This window comes from Mya arenaria, chromosome 3 (assembly GCF_026914265.1).
Source record: "Mya arenaria isolate MELC-2E11 chromosome 3, ASM2691426v1".
NCBI classification, from domain to species: Eukaryota; Metazoa; Mollusca; class Bivalvia; order Myida; family Myidae; genus Mya; species Mya arenaria.
Genome location: NC_069124.1, coordinates 54,559,898 through 54,580,141, shown reverse-complemented (window position 1 = coordinate 54,580,141; position 20,244 = coordinate 54,559,898). Strand labels below are relative to the sequence as shown.

The 20,244-nt window shown below is 35.0% G+C and overlaps 2 protein-coding genes across 7 annotated transcripts; both read left to right on the top strand.

The window, feature by feature from the left end:
- Positions 1-946: 946 nt before the first annotated feature.
- LOC128228291 (uncharacterized) lies at positions 947-5,316 on the top strand. Its single transcript, XM_052939519.1, has 5 exons — positions 947-1,601; positions 1,899-2,050; positions 3,663-3,776; positions 4,056-4,149; positions 5,061-5,316. Exons 1-5 carry the CDS (start codon positions 1,448-1,450, stop codon positions 5,195-5,197), a joined length of 651 nt encoding a protein of 216 aa, XP_052795479.1. The 5' UTR covers positions 947-1,447; the 3' UTR covers positions 5,198-5,316.
- Positions 5,317-13,271: 7,955 nt separating this feature from the next.
- Positions 13,272-20,103, top strand: LOC128229349 (pirin-like). 6 transcript variants are annotated; one of them, XM_052941218.1, is made up of 8 exons: positions 13,357-13,403; positions 13,822-14,278; positions 15,539-15,745; positions 16,112-16,241; positions 16,601-16,683; positions 17,487-17,553; positions 18,436-18,562; positions 19,196-19,308. In XM_052941218.1, the coding sequence occupies exons 1-7, from the start codon at positions 13,378-13,380 to the stop codon at positions 18,549-18,551; spliced, it is 1,086 nt and encodes a 361-aa protein (XP_052797178.1). In that variant the 5' UTR covers positions 13,357-13,377; the 3' UTR covers positions 18,552-18,562; positions 19,196-19,308. The 6 variants fall into 6 exon arrangements, with proteins under 6 accessions (XP_052797180.1, XP_052797178.1, XP_052797179.1 ...); XM_052941220.1 differs by lacking the exon at positions 13,357-13,403 and adding an exon at positions 13,272-13,347 and having other exon boundaries at positions 18,436-20,103; XM_052941219.1 differs by lacking the exon at positions 18,436-18,562 and having other exon boundaries at positions 19,196-20,103.
- Positions 20,104-20,244: the final 141 nt, after the last annotated feature.

The following is a 20,244-nucleotide window of genomic DNA, read 5'->3' as shown; positions in this document are numbered from 1 at the left end:
AGTTATTAACCTATGTGTGCTTGCACGCAAAACCTTAACCAGAATTTCTAAGTCGAATAATAAAGGGCAATAATTTGCATTAAATGCAAACAAGAGCTATCTAACTTGGTAAATTAAGTAGGTTGGATGGTTGAGTACCATTATATGAAGAATCAATGCAATACATCAAGTAGTTGCTGAGATATTAACATATGTGTGCTTGCACGCAAAACCTTAACCAGAATTTCTAAGTCGAATAATAAAGGGCAATTATTTGCTTTTAATGTAAACTAGAGCTATCTAACTTGGTAAATTAAGTATGTTGAATGGCTGAGTGCCATTGTATGAAGTCTCAATGCAATACATCAAGTAGTTGCTGAGATATTAACCTTTGTGTGCTTGCACGTAAAACCTTAACCAAGGAGTGACGCCGACGCCAACGCCGACGCCGACGCCAGGATGAGTAGTATAGCTCTCCTTATTCTTTGAATAGTCGAGCTAAAAAAGTTGGTATATCTATCTCAGTGAGCGCTCCAATCGTTGCCAACGCTGAGACGAATGGGGGCTTTTATACAACATGATCAAATCGAGATTTGAGGGCTTTGACTCTAATTTGCGTACTGTTTCATAATAAAATGAATGGGGACACTCATCTGGCTCGCGCCACCGGCCTTAAATTAAAGCTGCACTTTCACAGATTGAACGTTTTGACAACTTTTTTTCTTTTTGTCTTGGAACGAGCATTTTTTTACGTTAATATCTGAAAACCAATGATAAAAGACTGATGACTAAAGATCAGATCGCAGATTTTCATATTTCCTCTTCAAAATTGATGTTTTATGCATTTTTCGTAAACCGTTAGTTACGGTTTATAAGCCATAAAACATTAAATTTGGAATGGAAATAAGAAAATCTGCGATCTGATCTTTTGTCAGCAGTCTTTCATCACTGGTTTGCAGATATTTATCTTACGTATTTTTCAAAAAATGGTTAGTAAATAAATTGGGTTAATATCTCAACTCTCAAGTACTGACTGTTAAACATTATTGATTCACGGTAAAAAACCCACAACGTTGACATACCATCCAGGAAGTTTTTACTTTTCTGAACAAGTTTCAGATAAGATAGGGTTTATAGTTATGAGTGAAAAGAGTTATATATGTTTTAAATAAAGCCAGTTTATACAACATATTTCAATGCGAAAATATTGGATTTACACCCAAAAATAGTATAGATGTAGTTAAGGATGAGATAATGGCATTAGTTTTGTGTTTTAACTTATCAATAATGAGTCATGGAGAATTGTAAGTGAAAGGGATAAAAGGTGGAGCAAAATAATCACTTTGAAACAATGTGAACATTAGAAAATAATCAGACAAAATGTGAAATCTGGATGAAACGGTAAAACAATAATAACGTCTTTCAAGGGCTAGGAACAAGGGCCCTATACTGCTCAAAAACGTAAAAAATGACGCATTATACACACGATACGTTAATGGGAACATCAAATATGTTCAAACTGAAAGTGGTTTTGATTGGAGATATAAGCGTAGGCAAGACGTCATTAGCGTTACGGTTTACGTCAAACACGTTTCGGGATGGATATCAGGCAACAATTGGAGGTTTGTAGTTTATCAATATTTTTAAAAACCCATCACGGGCCCGTATTAAGTTCTTTATTCGCAGCATTCAACCTCACAAAATCTTCCACTAAATTACCGTTGCTGCTGTTGTTGTTGTTGTTGTTGTTGTTATTTAAGACGAAGAAGTTCATTTTAAATTGAAGTGTAACCTTAATTTAACCGTCAGTCATGTATGCTTTGAAATTAAGCAACGTAGCAACACCTTGACGTTATTACCAACGATATGTTGGTGAGAAACAGACGCTTTTATTTACATTGCATTTTCTTTTTGTGTAGCGACGTTTATTTCTAAGACAACAGTCGTGGATGATGACGTCATTTGCTACCAGATCTGGGACACGGCGGGCCAGGAACGTTACAAGAGCCTCGTTCCCATGTACCTGCGTGGGGCTCATATAGCACTAGTCGTGTATGACGTCACCGACCCGGTAGGAGGGCAATCCCATTAAAATAATATCGTGACGTTTGCTTTATTGCCTTACGCGATGTACACGTTGCGTTTTGAAGCGGTTTATAAATATATATCTTTCGTTTTGAGTTTTTGACTGAATTGAAGAGCTGAATTGAAGAGCTCGTCATAGCGTAACCAATGCACTCAACAATTGAATTAAAGAGCTCATTTTATTAAAATAAATTAAAGAGCTCATTAATAATATAAGAGAAATCTTCAAATTAATGATGGATAATTACGAATCAGTTGTTTGAATCGGGGCTTTCTACAAATCATTTGTGCCCTCATTAATTAAACTTGAGATCTATTCAATTGATTTAAAGAGTTAAGAAATTGTTGAGAGCAACAATTGAAATGAACCGCCCAACACAGGGGAGACAAATCTGCTATTTAGATAAAACCAGTGAACGCTCGACCCATGTTAGACAAATGAAATACCCCTGCGCTTCCAAATCGGTCGCAGGCAATCTTTCGAATTTTTTTAAAAGTATGGTTGCGTCCAATAGCACATTGCGACCACTCATAAACTTTGTAGCGACACCAGCAAAACTTTTCGACGTCTGAAACCCCTTAACGATTGTCATATTTGTTTTCATTGCGAAAAGGTCTCATCGCAGTCTCAATGTTGATGTCACTGGGGCTTTAATTGCCAATGCAAAACAATCGTGAGTCAAGTACGGCGGTTCCACTTGATTGCATTTTATAACCGAAAGTACGCACTTGAAGCAGCGTGAATACAAACACATCGCAGATTACTTGATTTCCGGACGCTTATTACTGTTCGATTGTTGGCGGCTGTGGTCAGAATCTTGGAGGATGCATGAATTCTCGTACACCAGAGCGATGATGTTATGCCTACATCAGATTAGATGTATCATTATCAAACCTCTGGTGAATGAAAATGGATGCATGGTGTGATATTAAAGCATACCAAAACCATTCCTATGTTATGCAACAAATGTACAAGGGTTGTCCGGAAAGTTTTGAGACTGCATTCATGAAAAACATTCGACGCATAGGATGCATTTGAAATTTGTATATGGGTGTCATGTTAGAATGCTTGTGAGTTATTGTACATGTAAATCATATTATATCACCAAAGATCCACCAACAATTGTACAGTTAAGTTAAGTAACAAAGAACAAATCAAGATATCATGCATATTGTGTACATGATAAACCCAGGGTGGATCCAGGAATTGATGTTACAGGGGGCGTAGCTTAGGGGCGCAACCGTGGCTTTTGACATGCACCCCTCCCTCTGAACCGAAAGTATATGGCATTAACTGTTTGCATAGGGATTTGGGGTTACTCAATCAATTTTTGTTTAACAATTTGCAGTCGAAAATGATGCATTATGGGCGTATTTTACTATTTTTACTCTAACATTGACATTTAAAGTAAACTTGTACGATTTCGCCTCTAAATCGCTATTGAAACCTTTCCCGTTTTTGCCTTTAATTCTAAAACACTAAAACATACCAACACCCTCATCATTAGTTTAATTTTAAAACGCCAGATTAAAACAAAATCAAACATGTCGGATAAAATTGTGGTAGGTAAAATTGAATGTTGTATTTGATGTTTCAGGAGAGCTTTGCCAACCTGGGTTGGTGGCTGGAATGTCTGAAGGAACACGGAGGGGTGCTGAGGGCGGCCGTAGTCGCCAACAAGTGTGATCTCGTGGATGAAGTCGGCGATCTGGTATGTCAAAGACGTAGTTCTCTACACTTGTCATGTTATTGGTATCAAGTTATTTTGCATGCTAGTAATCCATTGTACATTTACAGCTTTTTAATGTTTTGAATTTAAAAAAAAATGATTTCGTTCATGCGCAGTATATACTCTGAATGGGGATACTGCGGTTATCTGACTAGTGAAGTGTAATCCTCACTACAAAACATAACCATAGAAATAACGATTTATCCGATAAAACTAGGACTGGTGGCATGAAAACAAATAATTATATTAAATATTTTACAGTCCCCGGTGAAGCTGGCCCAGGAGCACGGTCTCCAGTTTGTGACGGTCTCCGCAAAGACAGGCGAACATGTTGAGGAGCTCTTCCACAGGATGGGTATCACATACCTTTAGCTACAATACTTGACTTGATAGGGCTCACCCACAGTCGTTTGAGGAGAATGATCTCCTGATTTAGTGACATATGACTTGTACAAAATGTAGTGACATTTTACCGAAACATATTTAGGTTTTCTCCAGATTTATCAATGGGGTCACTCCTACCAACGATCTAGCATATCTCATTCGGAGCTCCTCTGCCATTTTTACCGAAAACCGACAACCTCGGATGTATATGGACGGTTTACAATGTTAAAAATCGGGTCTTTTTTAAGTACGCTGCAAGAAGATCGCTTGGTACTTTAATTAAGCAGTTAAACATAATGACTTAACTCTTTAGAATCGTAATTATGTTTGCAATAAAACGCTTCACTGGCAATAAATTTAAACTTAGATCGACAAATACAAGCTAAATTATTACATTTAATTAACGATATAATTTAAAGTTTTACGAACTACTTCTGCTGATGTACCGGCATTTATCCGGGGTTGTTTTCGATAAAAATGACCGTGGAGTTCCGAATGAAGAGAAATAAGAATTACAGAGTACTGCAGTCTGGTAGTAGGATTCTTGTTATTGGTTCCAGTTGCAGTTCAAAAATGTCAGAAAAACTCGAAAGGCCTAAATAGTTAAACGTAACTATTATTTTACAGGTCATTTGACACCAAAACAGGAGTTTATTCCCCTCAAACGATTGTGGGCTCATCTGTGTTTAGTTATTGCTGCCAGTCATATCACTTATTAATGGTAATGTTTAACCAAACGAGTGATGATATTTTACAAAATACGAAAACTTGTCTTAATCTTAAAGGATTTAGGTCAAGTTACTAGAAATCTGATAACAAAGTTTGATACGAATACGGTTTTTATGACCATATTGTCATAATATGACTTCCTTGTTTGCACAGGAGTGAAGGCAGTTGAAGACATCAAACGACTAAACCAGAAGCCATCGAAATTTGACACCATAAAGCTGACAGAGAGTACTGAGAGTTGTGGGGAGAAGGACGAGAAAAGGGGAAGAAAGAAGTGCTGCAAGTCGTAGAGTTATAAGACAGTGGTTGTGCAATAAAACATAGTGTGCATGTATATTATATTTGATAACTGCATTTTTATATAAATATTTTTTATATTTTTTTCAATAAAGTCCAACCTTTTCTTTGATCGAGATGTGGACATTTCATTTCATTCCATAATATGATTGTGAATGAGGTCGTTTTCGGCCATTTTTGAGTAGAGGAATCTTGTTTAGGGCATATTAATATCATTTTACGCCATGCGAAGTCCAGGTTTGATAGCATGACCCTTTATATCGGACATGAGCATACCACGAAGTGTCTTGGATACAATCGTAAAACGAGCATATCCTGAGTCAGGGGCGTAGCTAGCCCTCTATTCATGTGGATTCATTATTGTGCTAGAGGGGTCCGGGGGCATGTCCCCTCGGAAACTTTTGAAAACATGGGTATTCTGTGCGTTCTGATGTGCTTTATTTAGTACTGGAAAATGGACAGTTTTAGGGCCATGTAGTCAAGCACGCAATACTGCAGCTACACGCTTGTGAGTATCTTCAACATCAAATGTTCCAAGTGTAGTAGACAAAGATACCTTCGGGATGGCAAACCAGTGTATTCGATTCAAATTGTTCATCACCTGATTTCAAGGGATCAAGTTTTAGACAAAAATGCCCAAACCTTTTATATATCCCACGCCAACTTTCTTCAATATGGAAGCTATATATGTATACGTTTCAAAGACATCTGAAAGAGATCAAGTCGAACCTCTAGTTGTGAAGGTATTTCAACAAAAGTTGAATCATTCAGACTGAAAGGTTGAAAGTTTGAAACCCCATTAGCTGGATCATATTTGCACTTCATGCAATTGACCATAAATCAATTAACTTATTCAAGTTTAGGCGAAGTATCTAACATACTGAATATCCCACTGTGTTTTTATGCCATCAGGGCTCTTGCCGAATTTAGATATCTTGATATAACCTTTTAAATGCCGTGCCGGTCAAAGGCGTACATTTTCCTCTCAACTAGAAGCAAGACCTGGCCCCAATATCACAAAAAAACTCAAGTCAAACCTCAATCTCTACGTATTTTACCACATAAAAGCAGAGCACGATTCAAAATCTCGGATGTTTTTTTTTATAAATTTCGAAAACGCATTTTTCTGCTAGATTGTTTTGATAAAACTATTTCAAAGAAAACTTATTCTAGAGCAAAATATATACTTTTTTGTTGCGTAATTGTTAAAAAAAAACATTTTTGGCTTTAGAATATATTTTCCATAAAAAAAACCCCATTATACATAAAAAAATAATAACATTTGATGCTATATATAGTAAAATGAGTTTAGACTGAGACTGAGATTTGACTTAAGTACTTTTGTGATATTGGAGCCTGGGGTCATTTTTCCACTCTCCAAGAACCAGTAATTTTATGTGAAGGATGGACGTAGGTCATAACATTTTACGATCACGAACTTATCACTTGAAGTTTAGTGTCATATAGTTTCATTATTACAAATACGTTGTTTTTAATTTCCCTGTTAACAATTGGTTGGCCGAGTCTTAACGTGTTGTATTTTATACACCATTGTATCATATATTGCAGACGTCATCAGATAGTTTTTATGTGAAACTTCGTTTGGTTTATATGAGTTATCGAATGGATATGATCCCTTCTTAACAATAGCTACATGCTAGTATTATACATAAGAGGTTATTCAGAATCGTATTTATTTCAGTTGTGCATGTCTTAATGGTGTCTTATATGAGTTATCGAATGGATATGATCCCTTCTTAACAATAGCTACATGCTAGTATTATACATAAGAGGTTATTCAGAATCGTATTTATTTCAGTTGTGCATGTCTTAATGGTGTCTTATATGAGTTATCGAATGGATATGATCCCTTCTTAACAATAGCTACATGCTAGTATGAGTTACCGAATGGATATGATCCCTTCTTAACAATAGCTACATGCTAGTATGAGTTATCGAATGGATATGATCCCTTCTTAACAATAGCTACATGCTAGTATGAGTTATCGAATGGATATGATCCCTTCTTAACAATAGCTACATGCTAGTATTATACATAAGAGTCTATTCAGAATCGTATTTATTTCAGTTGTGCATGCCTTAATAGTGCCATACTACAGGAGCGTACATAGTTAACTGAATAAAAAGTATTTTTAACTTCAGGTTTTGCGAACAAAGTTACAATGAAAAGTACGTTTAAATGAGTGTTTGACTTTAAAATTGAACAGCATCAAATAGTTAGGTGATTGTATGCCCCTTTGTGATTGTTTTACCCCTGATGCATTTAAACAACTGGCACTGAACTATATTTATTATTAAAAAGAAGTTTTAACTCCTGAGTTTAAGCGTGAATTACGAAACTATGGATTACCATTTTATAAGTATTAAAACTGCACTTGATTTTAGATGATACCATCATCCAAACATATAAAACTTTTATTGCAACTATTACAGCATTAAAGAAAATGACAAAATAGCTATCAATATCACAACTGCCAATGCAACAACAACAGCAACAACCTGACCAACAAAACAACAGCAGCAGCATCAACAACAACGACGACTTCTACTACAACTAGGTTAAAATTATACACCTGGGGGTTCCTTTTTCTACATTTTAACAGACAGTAATACTATATAAAGGAAAGAACGTGGGTCATAAAATTACCTGTCCGCCCGGTTAGCTCAATCGGTAGAGCGTTGGACTCTGAATCGGACAACCCGGGTTCGATTCCCGGGCGGACCAGGTCACTTCTGTTGTGATTGGTTATGAAATCCTTTCTACGGCCATTCGCACTGTACCACTGCCCCTGGCATGTACAGAAGTTGTCAGTTCCTTGCAGAGGTGAAGGCACCCAGTACTGGTTCTGCCCAGGATAGGTGTGCGGTGGTTGAACTGTCACTATGGGACCCTTCAATGTGCTCACGCCGGGACCCGGAGTATAAACTACTAACACCATCATCATAAAATTACCCACCCACCATCGGTCATTATTAATTTATTATCTCTCTGCTGGTGATAATAATAATGATTATTAATAATTAAACTCAAACGACAGAGTCAATGTCGCCTGTCGTCATGATTAATCTAAGTTGTCACTCAATATTTGATATACGAAATGTCGTTCGTCAAATCATTTGAAGTGTAACGTTTTTTAAGACATTGAATGTTATTTGCCAAAACCACATGACCCACCTGGCATTTATGTTTGGAAATGTGGAATGATGTTTGTCGATAGTTTCTGAATGTCAAATGTATTGTATCGACCACGCTCGCCATTTTATGTCCTTTTCTCAGCAATCATTTTCTGAACACTGGATTTGTATGTAGTCATTCAAAACTATACTTATTTACTGTAATTTGCGTTCTCAACATTCGTTGAGCCAGCTCAACATTCACTTTCTTTATGTTAAAGTCTTAAAGAACGTTATGTCAAGCCAGCTTCCCTGCTTACTGATATTCCATAAGGTATATTCCGATAATGATAGTGTTAGGGGAAGGTACTCCAGACCAGCTTGACATACTTTCAAAATGTAAAATGGCTGGTAACGTATCTTGTAATGTTAAATGTATGTTGCTGAGCCAACATTTTTTAGTACAAACTGTTGTATGTTCTATTTTTCTGTTTTTATAAATATACTTTAACTTTCCGATTCTTAAAAGTTCTGTTCGAATTAAGTATATAGGCTAACAAACAGTTTAATTCCTATTTTATGATAGAAAAAAGTACATATGCAAATATCCATTCATAGACTCTAGCTTTGTAACAAAAAAAAAAAAAAATATGATGATGTGCTGCAAAAGTTTGAATCGGCTGTGTCCAGATCATTTTTGAAAAAAAAAATATACCGGCACGTTTGAAAACCAGAACACCTGTCCTTCATTTTTGTGCTAAACCTGTACATATTATATGTGTGTGGGGGTGGGTGGGGGTGGGCGTGTGCGTGTGCGTGTATAATGGTGTTTGGTGTCCTGGAAAGTAACAATATATTATAACCTATGCTATTTTTGGATTTTAATTTAGGACATACTTCAATGCTGAAGTGTGTGGTATATGGAAAATATACATACTTTTACATGTTTTTTTTGTTGTTGTAAACATTCGGCTTCAAGCCAGTTCAACAGTTTATTATACTTCGACAAATGTGTAATTTCTCTCAAGAGTGACTTGTAAGTGAACTTGACTGAGTTTGGTTGAGATTGGGCATAGCCATGTTCATGACCTTTGACACCAGCAAAGTTTTACATGTGTTTTTTTCGGTATTTGGGGTTATGACCTGCACCCTTAGAATTGGGAATTTTCGCGTCGTTTTCACAAATTCATGTTTGTTGAATATACCCAAAAGTCTTTATTGTAGGCCTTCAACCACAATAAACTAAAAATTTTCAAACAGAACTTCAATGATCATTTTCTTTTTAGAAAATCTGATTATGATTTTTTAATCAACATGTTGGGGAAACATACTTTTGAGCATTTGAATATAACCGAATATGAGGAATTAAAATGTCCATAGGCGGGCCCGTAATTTTTTAATACACACTTTTTTATCCTATATTTTAATAACAATAACGATATTAGGCACTTCTTGATACATCAAAGGGGACTCTATATAAAACAACAGGAGAAATCGCAAGGTGAACATAACGAAGTACGCCAGGGGACTCAACTTAAATTCAAGTTTATTTGACGAAATGAATAAATAGATGTCAAGAAAAATCAAGAACATTGTTAAAAGTTGTTGTATAGGATCATCTCAACTGAGAAATCTCCACCCTTTCCTCATGTAGGATCAGTTTAAGCGGGAAAAGGCTGGCTGGATTCCCAGACCATTTACACAGAGGGTTTGTGGATGCTACTTACGATGCTCTCAGCGGCGTACCTGACCATACGCCTATACGCCCATGCATATAAAGGAAAATAAGGACTTGAAAAAATAAAAATGGTTTTAAAGGGGAAAATGGACTAAAAATCGAGCCCTTACTCGGATGAGGGGTAGACTATACACAACTGACGAACACATTTATAATAATTTTTAATCATGTATTTTCATTTTTTACGAATATATAATTAATGATTTTACTGTAATTTTATTACTGGTTTTATTATAAAAATCACTCAAAGTGGCTCTGCGAGCACCCCTAAATATTTTTTCCCGTACTCCCACCTGCAAGAGGGGGACACACCCTCATCGAACCTCCCCAAGGGTGTATACCTCAAAATAGCCCAGGAACGCCCCTGGCTCTCTGCATCGATCAGGCACGAAGATTTCTGCGGACACAAACTTGGCTTAATAAGTTAATCAAAGAGTTCGATGTAGTTATAGTTATATAAAGAAATTTGCATAAACATTATCTTAATTTGTATATAAATACATCGGTGTGTTTTTCATGATCACTAGCAATTTAGAGCGGAGATGTTCAATTAAATATTAAATATAGTGTAACGTAACCTAATATTCCACTGCGGCAGTGTACAAAATTTGACAGATGATTTGCCGTCGATGCTATTGTCTATCTCAGATTATTATACGACCTCTTATTGGGCATCACAATTATTAATATACTGTAAAGTAATGTAAAGTAGCTCGACTACCGTAAATTGGTCGTTTTAGGTGATACAACATGGCGGCGACCATGCAAAAAAGTTTATTGGAGGCTCTGGATGCGATTCGAACACATGAAATTGAAACGACAACTCGTTTTGTGTCATGGTCTTCGCCTAAAGGAATTGGAAATCTTGGTAATGGTTTTAATATTGCTCTAACTTCGAGTTTATAGACGAAAGTCAACAAAGGAGAAACACATTTTGAAAACAAATTATGAAAATTTTGTAGTTGAACTTGAAGCATAAAAAAGTGGTCTTATTTGTCATATTATCTATCATTCATGATCAACGCAGTTCCTCTTGTCTATCGTTAAATATTATTCTTGAAATGTTGAACTTTAGCTGTTTATCCAGATTTTTTCTTATTATCTATCGTAAAATATGTTTTTTTTAATTTATGATAGACAATAAGAATTATTTATATTTTTCTTATTTGTCCTATAATTACATGAAAACACAAGTAGTAAGTTTCTTACAGTCAATCATGTTTTTTGCTTTACTGTAATTATGTATAATTTGTTTTCGTATTGTCTATCATAAAATATATTTATTAAAATTTATGATAGACAGTAAGAAAAATATTTCATGATAGATAATAATGAAAATAATTCCTGATAGACAGTAAGAAAAAAAATCATGATAGACAATAAGAAATATTTTAATTTAAATATATGTATTAAAATTTATGATAGACAGAAAAATATTTCATGATAGACAATAATAAAAATAATTCATGATAGACAGTAAGAAATATTTTTCATGATAGACAATAAGAATTATTAAAAAAAAAATTCTTATTGTCTATCATAAAATATGATAATATTTATGATAGACAGTTAGAAAAATATTTCATGATAGGCAATAATAAGAACAATTCTTGATAGACAGTAAGAAATATTTTTCATGATAGACAATAAGAAATATATATTTCATGATAGACAATAAGAATATTTTTTCTTATGTATCATTTACATAAAAAATATTGTCTATCATAAAACATGATTTTCTTAATTGTCTTTCCTAAACATATATATTTTATTTATTTTCTAATATAAAATGAATCTTTCATACTGGGATTAATCTTATCAATAAAAAAATAGAAATGAACATTACTGTTCATTTAACTTTAACCATTGTTTATCTGCCATCACATGGCTTCAAGATAAGTTTAATGAATTTTATTATAATAATAAGGTAATAAGTGATATTGGTTATGAAAGTTTATCTTAAAAGCAGGGGAGAGTTCAGGAATAGACGTTAGAGAGGGCATACCTAAAGGGCGTACTCCACTCTCCAAGAAAGGGCATACCTAAGGGGCGTACTCCGCTCCCCAAGAAAGGGCATACCTAAGGGGCGTACTCCGCTCCCCAAGAGAGGACATACCTAAGGGGCGTACCCCTCCCCCCAAGGGTCCGCTAGACGTAAGCAATTTGTGAAGAAATCAGAAAGACATACAAGTGAACATAACACATCAGTGGCCTTCAAGTAGTGGGGATATTGACTTCATGGCATATCTTGCACATGTTCAAGGATTGCGTTCTGCTACAAGACTGGAGAAAATCAACTTTTTTCTCAGTTTTATGGCATGTATGCTTTTCTTGTTTTCAACAAATATCACACGGATGATGGATACATTTTCACCAGTATTGGAAATTGTTGGAAGACGTGGAAACTGTTGTTTATATACGGATGAAGAAACATCAAGAGGACATAATCAAAGGAAGTTGCGCTGTTTGAATTTGTTGTTTTTATGAGTTCACATCGCCTGCACATGATGGCATTTGAAAGGTGTAGTTTATTAATTTCCACTCCTTTGAGATAGAATGCAAACTTTGAAGACTTTAGTGATGGGGCATGTGCCGGGTGTGCCATCCCCCCTTTCACGGAAGCGTTTGTGTTAACTGTTGGTCATTGCAATTGCTCATTGATCTGTGATAGACTGCAGACTGTGAGCAGAAATTATTGATTGGCAATTGAAGCCAATTCTTTTTCTTTCTCACTTACACTTGTTTGATCAATGTACTTTTCTTTATATTATCAAAGAACATATTTGATGCAAAAATTTAAATATATCAATTGATTTTGTTAATATGTACCTTCAAATGTCCATAAAAGAAATGGTATATGATAGGGTTATTTTTGTATGGCATACATAAATATCAATTAAAATATTTCTTTGATAGACACTAACAACTTCGTATTAAAAGGTACATATTATTGAGATGCGGACAACAGTTTCATAAACGTGATACTTTTAAGCCTAAAATCTGTTTGCTCAATAGCCTATTCGTCAAGCTAAATAATCTGTGATAGACAACAGTTTCAACGTATTTATAAACGTTGCATTAAAATAGTTCATGATAGACTCCTAAAAAAGTATGGAATATACTATAATATAGTAATATTGCCTTTCCTTTTATAACATAAAAGTAAAAAAAAATATCACGACAAAGATGAACGACATTAATAATTCTGATGGCCTCAAGCAGGTCCGATCATAATTTAGGATAGACAACTGGGCCGACCATGATTTGCAGGTAAATAAACAACATTTTGCTTCGTAGTTTATGTCTGTTCGAAGCCTAATTCGAGAGTATTTCTTTTATTTATTTTAGGTCTTATATATTGGGAATCTGTTGCAAAAAATAAATTAGTTGTCACCCAATACTAAAAAAACACAACTAATACATGTATGTAGATTGAAAATCAGAACACCTGTCCTACATTTCTGTTTATAGTGACTCTAAATATACATGTAACCCAGTAATGTTTTACAACTCAGTCCTAGAAAGTCGTTATATATAACGAACTGTTCTAATTATTTTGCATTTTTATTAATTACAGGATTTAATGCTTAGGTGTGTGTATATAAGTAGTCTAGCAGAATAACATTAATGTACAGTAATGTTTCAAAATAATTACTGATCATTTGAGTTAACCTTTAAATGTTAATTGATACATTTTTTTGTTTAATCATAACTAAACATTTAACACAATTGCTTTGTTTCCAGAAACAGACTGTATTTCAAATGCTTTACATTCTTGACAATTCCACAACTTCTCTCATCATGTGACATCAATCCGGCACGATTCTGCAGCAAAGGAGACTCTGAATGTGAAGAACAGAAGACGCAAGGTGAACAGAAATACAACAGTGGACTCAACTTTAATTCAAACAAATTTGACAAAACAGATAAAAACATCATGTCAAGAACAATCGAGAACATTGTTGAAAGCCGCGAGCAAGATGAAGGTATGGGGGCTCGTGTACGTCGGAGTATCGGCTCATCTCAATTGAAAAATCTTGACCCTTTCCTCATGTTAGATGAGTTTAAGGTGAAAAAGCCGGCTGGATTCCCTGACCATCCACACAGAGGGTTTGAGACGGTCACTTACATGCTCGGTGGATCGTTTAGGCACGAAGATTTCTGTGGACACAAAGGAATCATCAACCCCGGTGACCTGCAAGTAAGCTTGATTTTCAAATTCTAACATGTGTTTATATGCCCCCGAAGGTGGGCATGTTAAAATCGCACCTTCAGTCCGTCCGTCTGTCCGTGCGTCCGGCTCAATAAATCGTGTCCGGGCTGTAACTTTCTCTAGTATGGACATATTTTAAAATAACTTGCCACATGTGTTCAACATACCAAGAAACGTGTCGCGTGCAAGACACGTGTCCCTACCTCTAAGGTCAAGGTCACACTTAGTATTTATTCCCAATGAAATGCTGCATATAAGTACATAGAGTATAGGTTGTTTTGTCCAGGCTGTAACTTTCTCTTGTATGGACAGATTTAAAAAAAACTTTTCTGCATGTGTTTGACATACCAAGACGACGTGTTACGTGCAAGACCCATGTCCCTACCTCTAAGGTGAAAGATACACTTAGTGTTTATTCACAATGGAATGCTGAATATAAGGACATAAGAGTGTAGGTTGTCAAGTATGGGTGGAATTTTTTATGTTCAGAGGCAATTTAAAATGACTTGCCATATGTATTTGACAAATAAAAGCAAGATCAACTTTTCATGTACTTACCTTGTTCATAGGTGAATGTCACGTTCAGGTGCATTTGTCACATACTGTGACAGCTCTTGTTTTTATCTTAGTTCAGTGTTTTTTTCCACTTTTAAGGGAATGGTGTCTGGGCCAATTGGCGTCAATTTAGAAAAAAGCCTTTTTAAAAGGGGAAAATACTTACATTGTTTTCGTACTTTTTATTCAACAAATCCTATCCGCATATTCATGAATGGCACTTTATTGATAAATGTTAAGGGGTCAGTGTTCCTAAAATAAAAGTAATTAATCATTTTTCAGTGGATTTTTTTTCCTGGGTAGGGCAAAAATATATGCTTTTTCAGCTGGGGAATGGGGCAAATTTTTGGCCACAAATAGGGGCGTTAAAACACACACTGGAATGTAAATACATTTAAGAGGTGCAGTTTCTGTATTGTTTACACAAACACTTCATTTCTTTACAATGGTTCTTTAATATAATTATCAAACACCAAATGATTTAATAGGTCTTGTTAATGTAATTTATGTTTTTATAACGGTATGCAAGAAGGTAGATTATTTCTTGAAATTTCTTTACACCTGTAATTAATTAACAAGGAAAATGTACAATGCACAATTTTTGCAAAAAATGCTCAATTATTTTAGATTATAAATGTATAAACATGTATTGATGATTGTTATAAACGATTACCTGACCTATTTACCTTTTAGTGGATGACAGCTGGCCGGGGAATCCTGCACTGTGAAATGCCGGAGGGGGAGGGGCTAGCCCATGGGCTCCAACTGTGGGTGAACCTCAGTCGCCAAAACAAGATGACAAAGCCCGACTACCAGGAGCTGCTTGATAAGGACATTCCGAGGACAACAAAAGATGGGGTCACTGTCAAGGTCATTGCAGGGGAATCTCTGGGGATCAAGGTATAACCGACTAATACTGAATTTTTTACTTCTCTACAGTAAATTTGTTTTTATATCCCCACCACTTGGTGGTAATGGGGGCTATATAGAAGTCACCTTGCACTGTCCGTACTGGGATATCAGGATAATTTTATTTTCGAAGAAGATAGCTCTAGTTCTTTTTAGTTATGTTATTACAAGTGTATCACCAGAAAATAACGGTTTTACTAAGATGATATCATGTTAATGTAACTCCATTTTCTAATCTCAAGTGTTCACTTGCACCCTGACCATGTACTTTACTTTAAAATTGAGAAGGGAACCAAGCTCATAATGTGTCTATCATCTTTATATTGCATTGAATGTTTGTGTTTTATCAATTTACAGTCTCCAGTGAAAACCCGGACCCCGACCATGTATCTGGACTTCAAGCTGGAAAAGGGGGCCACCCTTGTACAAAATGTGCATGAGGGCTGGACGGGATTTGTGTACATCCTATCAGGGTCAGCCATGTTCGGTCAGTGACATGATGGGGAAATGTATTTTGAATTTGTTATTAGCACAGTCTTTCTGTTATCAAATAAGGCTTATGACATAAATCCATACGGTTTTCTGTGTGAATGAAAATATACATATTTTATTTTTACATATCCTGTTTTCGTTAACTTTTGATTTAAATTCCATCATGAAGGCAACTACATATTTATTGTCAAGTCACTCTGGTATTTACTTATGTACAGTATGTGAGTGCCCCAACCCCTCCAAAAACAAATCATGCTAAATGTGACCTTAGAAGTTTATTGACCATAACAAGCATTGTATTCTCGTCTTTATATATTTCACTATTATGTACCGGTACATACATTCTCCTGACAGGTCCAGATGGACAGGCCAAGAAAGGACCAGCCCACCACACACTGGTGATGGGACCAGGGAACTCCATACAAGTCAAAAATGATGTGAGTGCAAGCAGAATAGGGATTTTGTTTCTTCTTAATAGTGTGGTTTTATATCAAGATATCAATGTTGCCAAAGCCATTCATAAAGTTGAGAGTGGTCAAGTGTTTAAGGTGGTCACCTCTCACCAAAACGGTTGTGGGTTCAATCCCCAAAAGGGCTATCTTCTCATGGCTTCAAAAGGACATAGTACTGATTTCTGCCCAAGAAACAGACTCCTGGTCCCAATATCATGAAAATACTCGAGTCAAATCTCAAACTTTAACTCAACTAATTTTACTGTAGAACATTAAAATTAATTGACACATATAGATGTTTTAAAAAAAAATTAAACCACGTTCTATCATTGAATACGTTGATTAAAACCTTTGGTATAGATTCCAATCGAAAATATTCTACAGCCAAAAATTTGCTACCATTCATTGCCCTTTAACAATTACTCATGTATATTTTTCATCTAGAATAAGTTTTCTTTGAAATATTGAAAACTCTTTCAAAACACATTTTATGAGAAAGCAGATTTTCAAAGAGCATAAAAACATGCAAAATTTTGAATTATACTATGCCTTTATGTGGTAAAATGAGTTGGATTGAGATTGAGATATGACTTAAGTATTTTCGTGATATTGGAGCCAGGTTGAGTCATATCAGCTCTCAGCTGTCTTTACAATTGAGCTTAAATAAATTAGTATAAAGTATATATATATGTATATATATATATTTAAAGGTGTAAACTATAAACCAATGTTGACCAAAAAAAAGTATTTGAAAATGTATCCATCCAACTTTTTAACTACTTGTGCAGGGAGGTGCAGTGTGCCATTTTGTGATGATAGCAGGGCAGCCACTAGGTGAACCAATTGTACAGTATGGTAAGGCAGCTTTATGTTTTCCTTCACAGAAATGTGTTTGACATAAAATTAACCCAATTCTAACTATGATTTGTTTCACATGACTAAGTTTGCCCCATCACTTTAGTTTTTTTTATAATGTGCAGATTACAAGCTGGGAAAAGGGTGAAAGTAGTCTCGTGGTACAGGTGTCAGCCACTCATCATAGAGGTTGTGCATTCGAGATCTACCAGGGTCCGAATTCACTATTGTATTGAGTCCGAGTTTCAGACTCAGGCTCAGAAAATTGAATTCTTAAATATTTTAAAATATCCCTAATAAAATTATTTTGCACAAGATGTGGGCCTGATTATGGAACAGATAATTTGAAATACATGCATCATTTTTTACCAGCTCCTTTATTAGAATTTTTACAACAAAATTAGAATTTAGCTTTTCTGAGCCTGCCCCTCAAACTCAGACTCAGGTTGTGATTGTATACAACCCTGGGGTTCTTTCTCAACACCTCTTAAAATGGATATCAGTACTGGTACCTACCCATCAAATGAGTTTGAGAGTGATCATGCTATCTGTTTATAGTATCGTCACAATAGAGCTAGAAGAAATTAGTATAATCTATCTATACAGCAATCTCAATTAGATATGATGTTGGGTTGGTAAAAACAAGATGAAGGTCCTTGGTTGTATTAAGTTACCCAATACAATGTAGCTAAATTTGCCATCTTTTCTGATTGCATAAATTAACAACCTGGTTTCAGAGCATTTTAGTTAATACGATAAATAGCCACGCTTGTATAGCGCTTGAATGATGAATGGTAAACTGGACTGCCATTTACAGCCTATGTTGGTAAATATAATGTATCATTTTTTATAAACAATTAACATTAGCTGTATTTTTTTCAGGCCCGTTTGTAATGAATGAACAACAGGAAATACAGCAAGCCATAAACGACTATCGGTCAGCCAGAAACGGCTTTGAAAATGCTGATAAATGGCAGTCTGGAGCTAGCAGGGGATAGACATTTTACCTGTGAAAACTTTTTTGAAAGTGTCTATTGCATAATACATTAAAAAAAATAACCTTTTATTACTTTCTATACTTTTCATGAAAAAGTTAAAAAAAAATTATGTTTTACTTAAGATATTTAAAAAGTATGTTATGTTCAAGATCTTATATTTATTTTACTGTTTTAATTAATGTTTTGTAGGTTTATTGTGGATGTTGAATTAAAAAACTAATTAAAAACATTTATGAAATGAAAAGGTATAAGAATAATCTATTAATTGCTGATTGGCCTAGGCTAAGAAACTGCTGTTTATAAGATTTAAAGATATCCCATATATTTATACTTACTTCATTTATTTTTACTATACTAGATAGCAGTTAAATGAACAATCATTTGTGTCAATTGTTTCTGTTTTGATTTACCAAGATGAAGGCGTCCTACACCAAGCCATTCCTCTGTTGCACTTTTAATCTCTTGTGATAACTAACAATAATTTTATATTTTACTATGCATTTCGTTAATCCATATATTTCAGTAACATATCATGCACATTGTTTAGAAATATTTAGTCTACAGCCAGCTCATAGACAGTAGAAATAAGTACAACTACTGGTATTTAAATAAGAACACACATTGGAAGTCCTTATATGTGTCAGGTCCTTGGGCGATGAACACGGAGGAAGAGATACAGGAAGCAGAGCGTGACTACACGTATCAGCGGAACGGCTTCGAGGGCGCGCACGCCTGGAACTCTTGGGTCGCATATGAGTGACTGCTGGAAAAACATTGTAAAAAAATGGTTCCAAGAATAGAGTGTATTTCATCTGTAACAGACTTTAACTTACCGTATTGAGATTTTAATTATAATAAATAGTATAAAAATGTGTGCCATTGTTTGATGTATTGTCAAATTGTGATTTAGTTCACTTAATTAAGGATGATTGTATGAAGAAATTACATTTGATGGAACGGATTTACTAGTGTGATGTTTTGTTTATTTTGTTTGCTCAGGATATTTAGGGAAAACTCATTTACAACACATACTGTAAAGATATCATACTTTGTTAAAATGTCTGTATCGGGTATATTGTTAAAATTTGGTGTTTTAACTTCTGAGTTTGTCAATACATTTAATTTATTTTTAGCTGGTCTTTTTTTTTAAAGAAAAGAAGTTTTGTGATAGCCTTGGTGCCATCATTATGCAAAGACCTTTGCCATGTATGAAAAAAATGGTACACATGTTGCCAGGGTCAATACACACATGAAGCAAGTCAATTAACTCTTGCAATAATAAATTTTGAGTTATTCCCCTTTCAATTGAAACAAAGACAGATGAGCCTTGACATCCTCTTTTGGTGCTTTTGTTTGTTCTAACTGTTGGTCGATTATTTAGATTCTACTGTTAAAATGGAGGATATAATTTCAATCTTCAGCAGAAGAATACACTTACTCATAGCAGCGTCACCATGAATCTACAGCTAACTTGATTTCAGTATTTATTGTGAAACTATGAATTTGTTGCATGACAGACAAAAGTGTTATTTCAATAAAAAATTGCTGACACTGTTTTTGTTTTTTATCGATCATAATGCTCCACTATGCAGGAAGGTACATAACACTCAGTCATAGCTGCTGATTATTGTTCTCTTAGTTTGACTAGTTACGTCCCCTACTCTTGATTGGGTTGTTTAAACAGTGTTTTGTA

Coding starts and splice junctions, on each gene's coding strand:
- LOC128228291 (XM_052939519.1), top strand. CDS start 1,448: ATGACGCATTATACACACGATACGTTAATGGGAACATCAAATATGTTC. Junction 1,602..1,898: donor ATATCAGGCAACAATTGGAG/GTTTGTAGTTTA, acceptor CTTTTTGTGTAG/CGACGTTTATTTCTAAGACA. Junction 2,051..3,662: donor TGTATGACGTCACCGACCCG/GTAGGAGGGCAA, acceptor TTGATGTTTCAG/GAGAGCTTTGCCAACCTGGG.
- LOC128229349 (XM_052941219.1), top strand. CDS start 13,378: ATGTCTGTTCGAAGCCTAATTCGAGA. Junction 16,242..16,600: donor ATCAGGGTCAGCCATGTTCG/GTCAGTGACATG, acceptor TTCTCCTGACAG/GTCCAGATGGACAGGCCAAG. Junction 17,554..19,195: donor TGAACCAATTGTACAGTATG/GTAAGGCAGCTT, acceptor TATATGTGTCAG/GTCCTTGGGCGATGAACACG.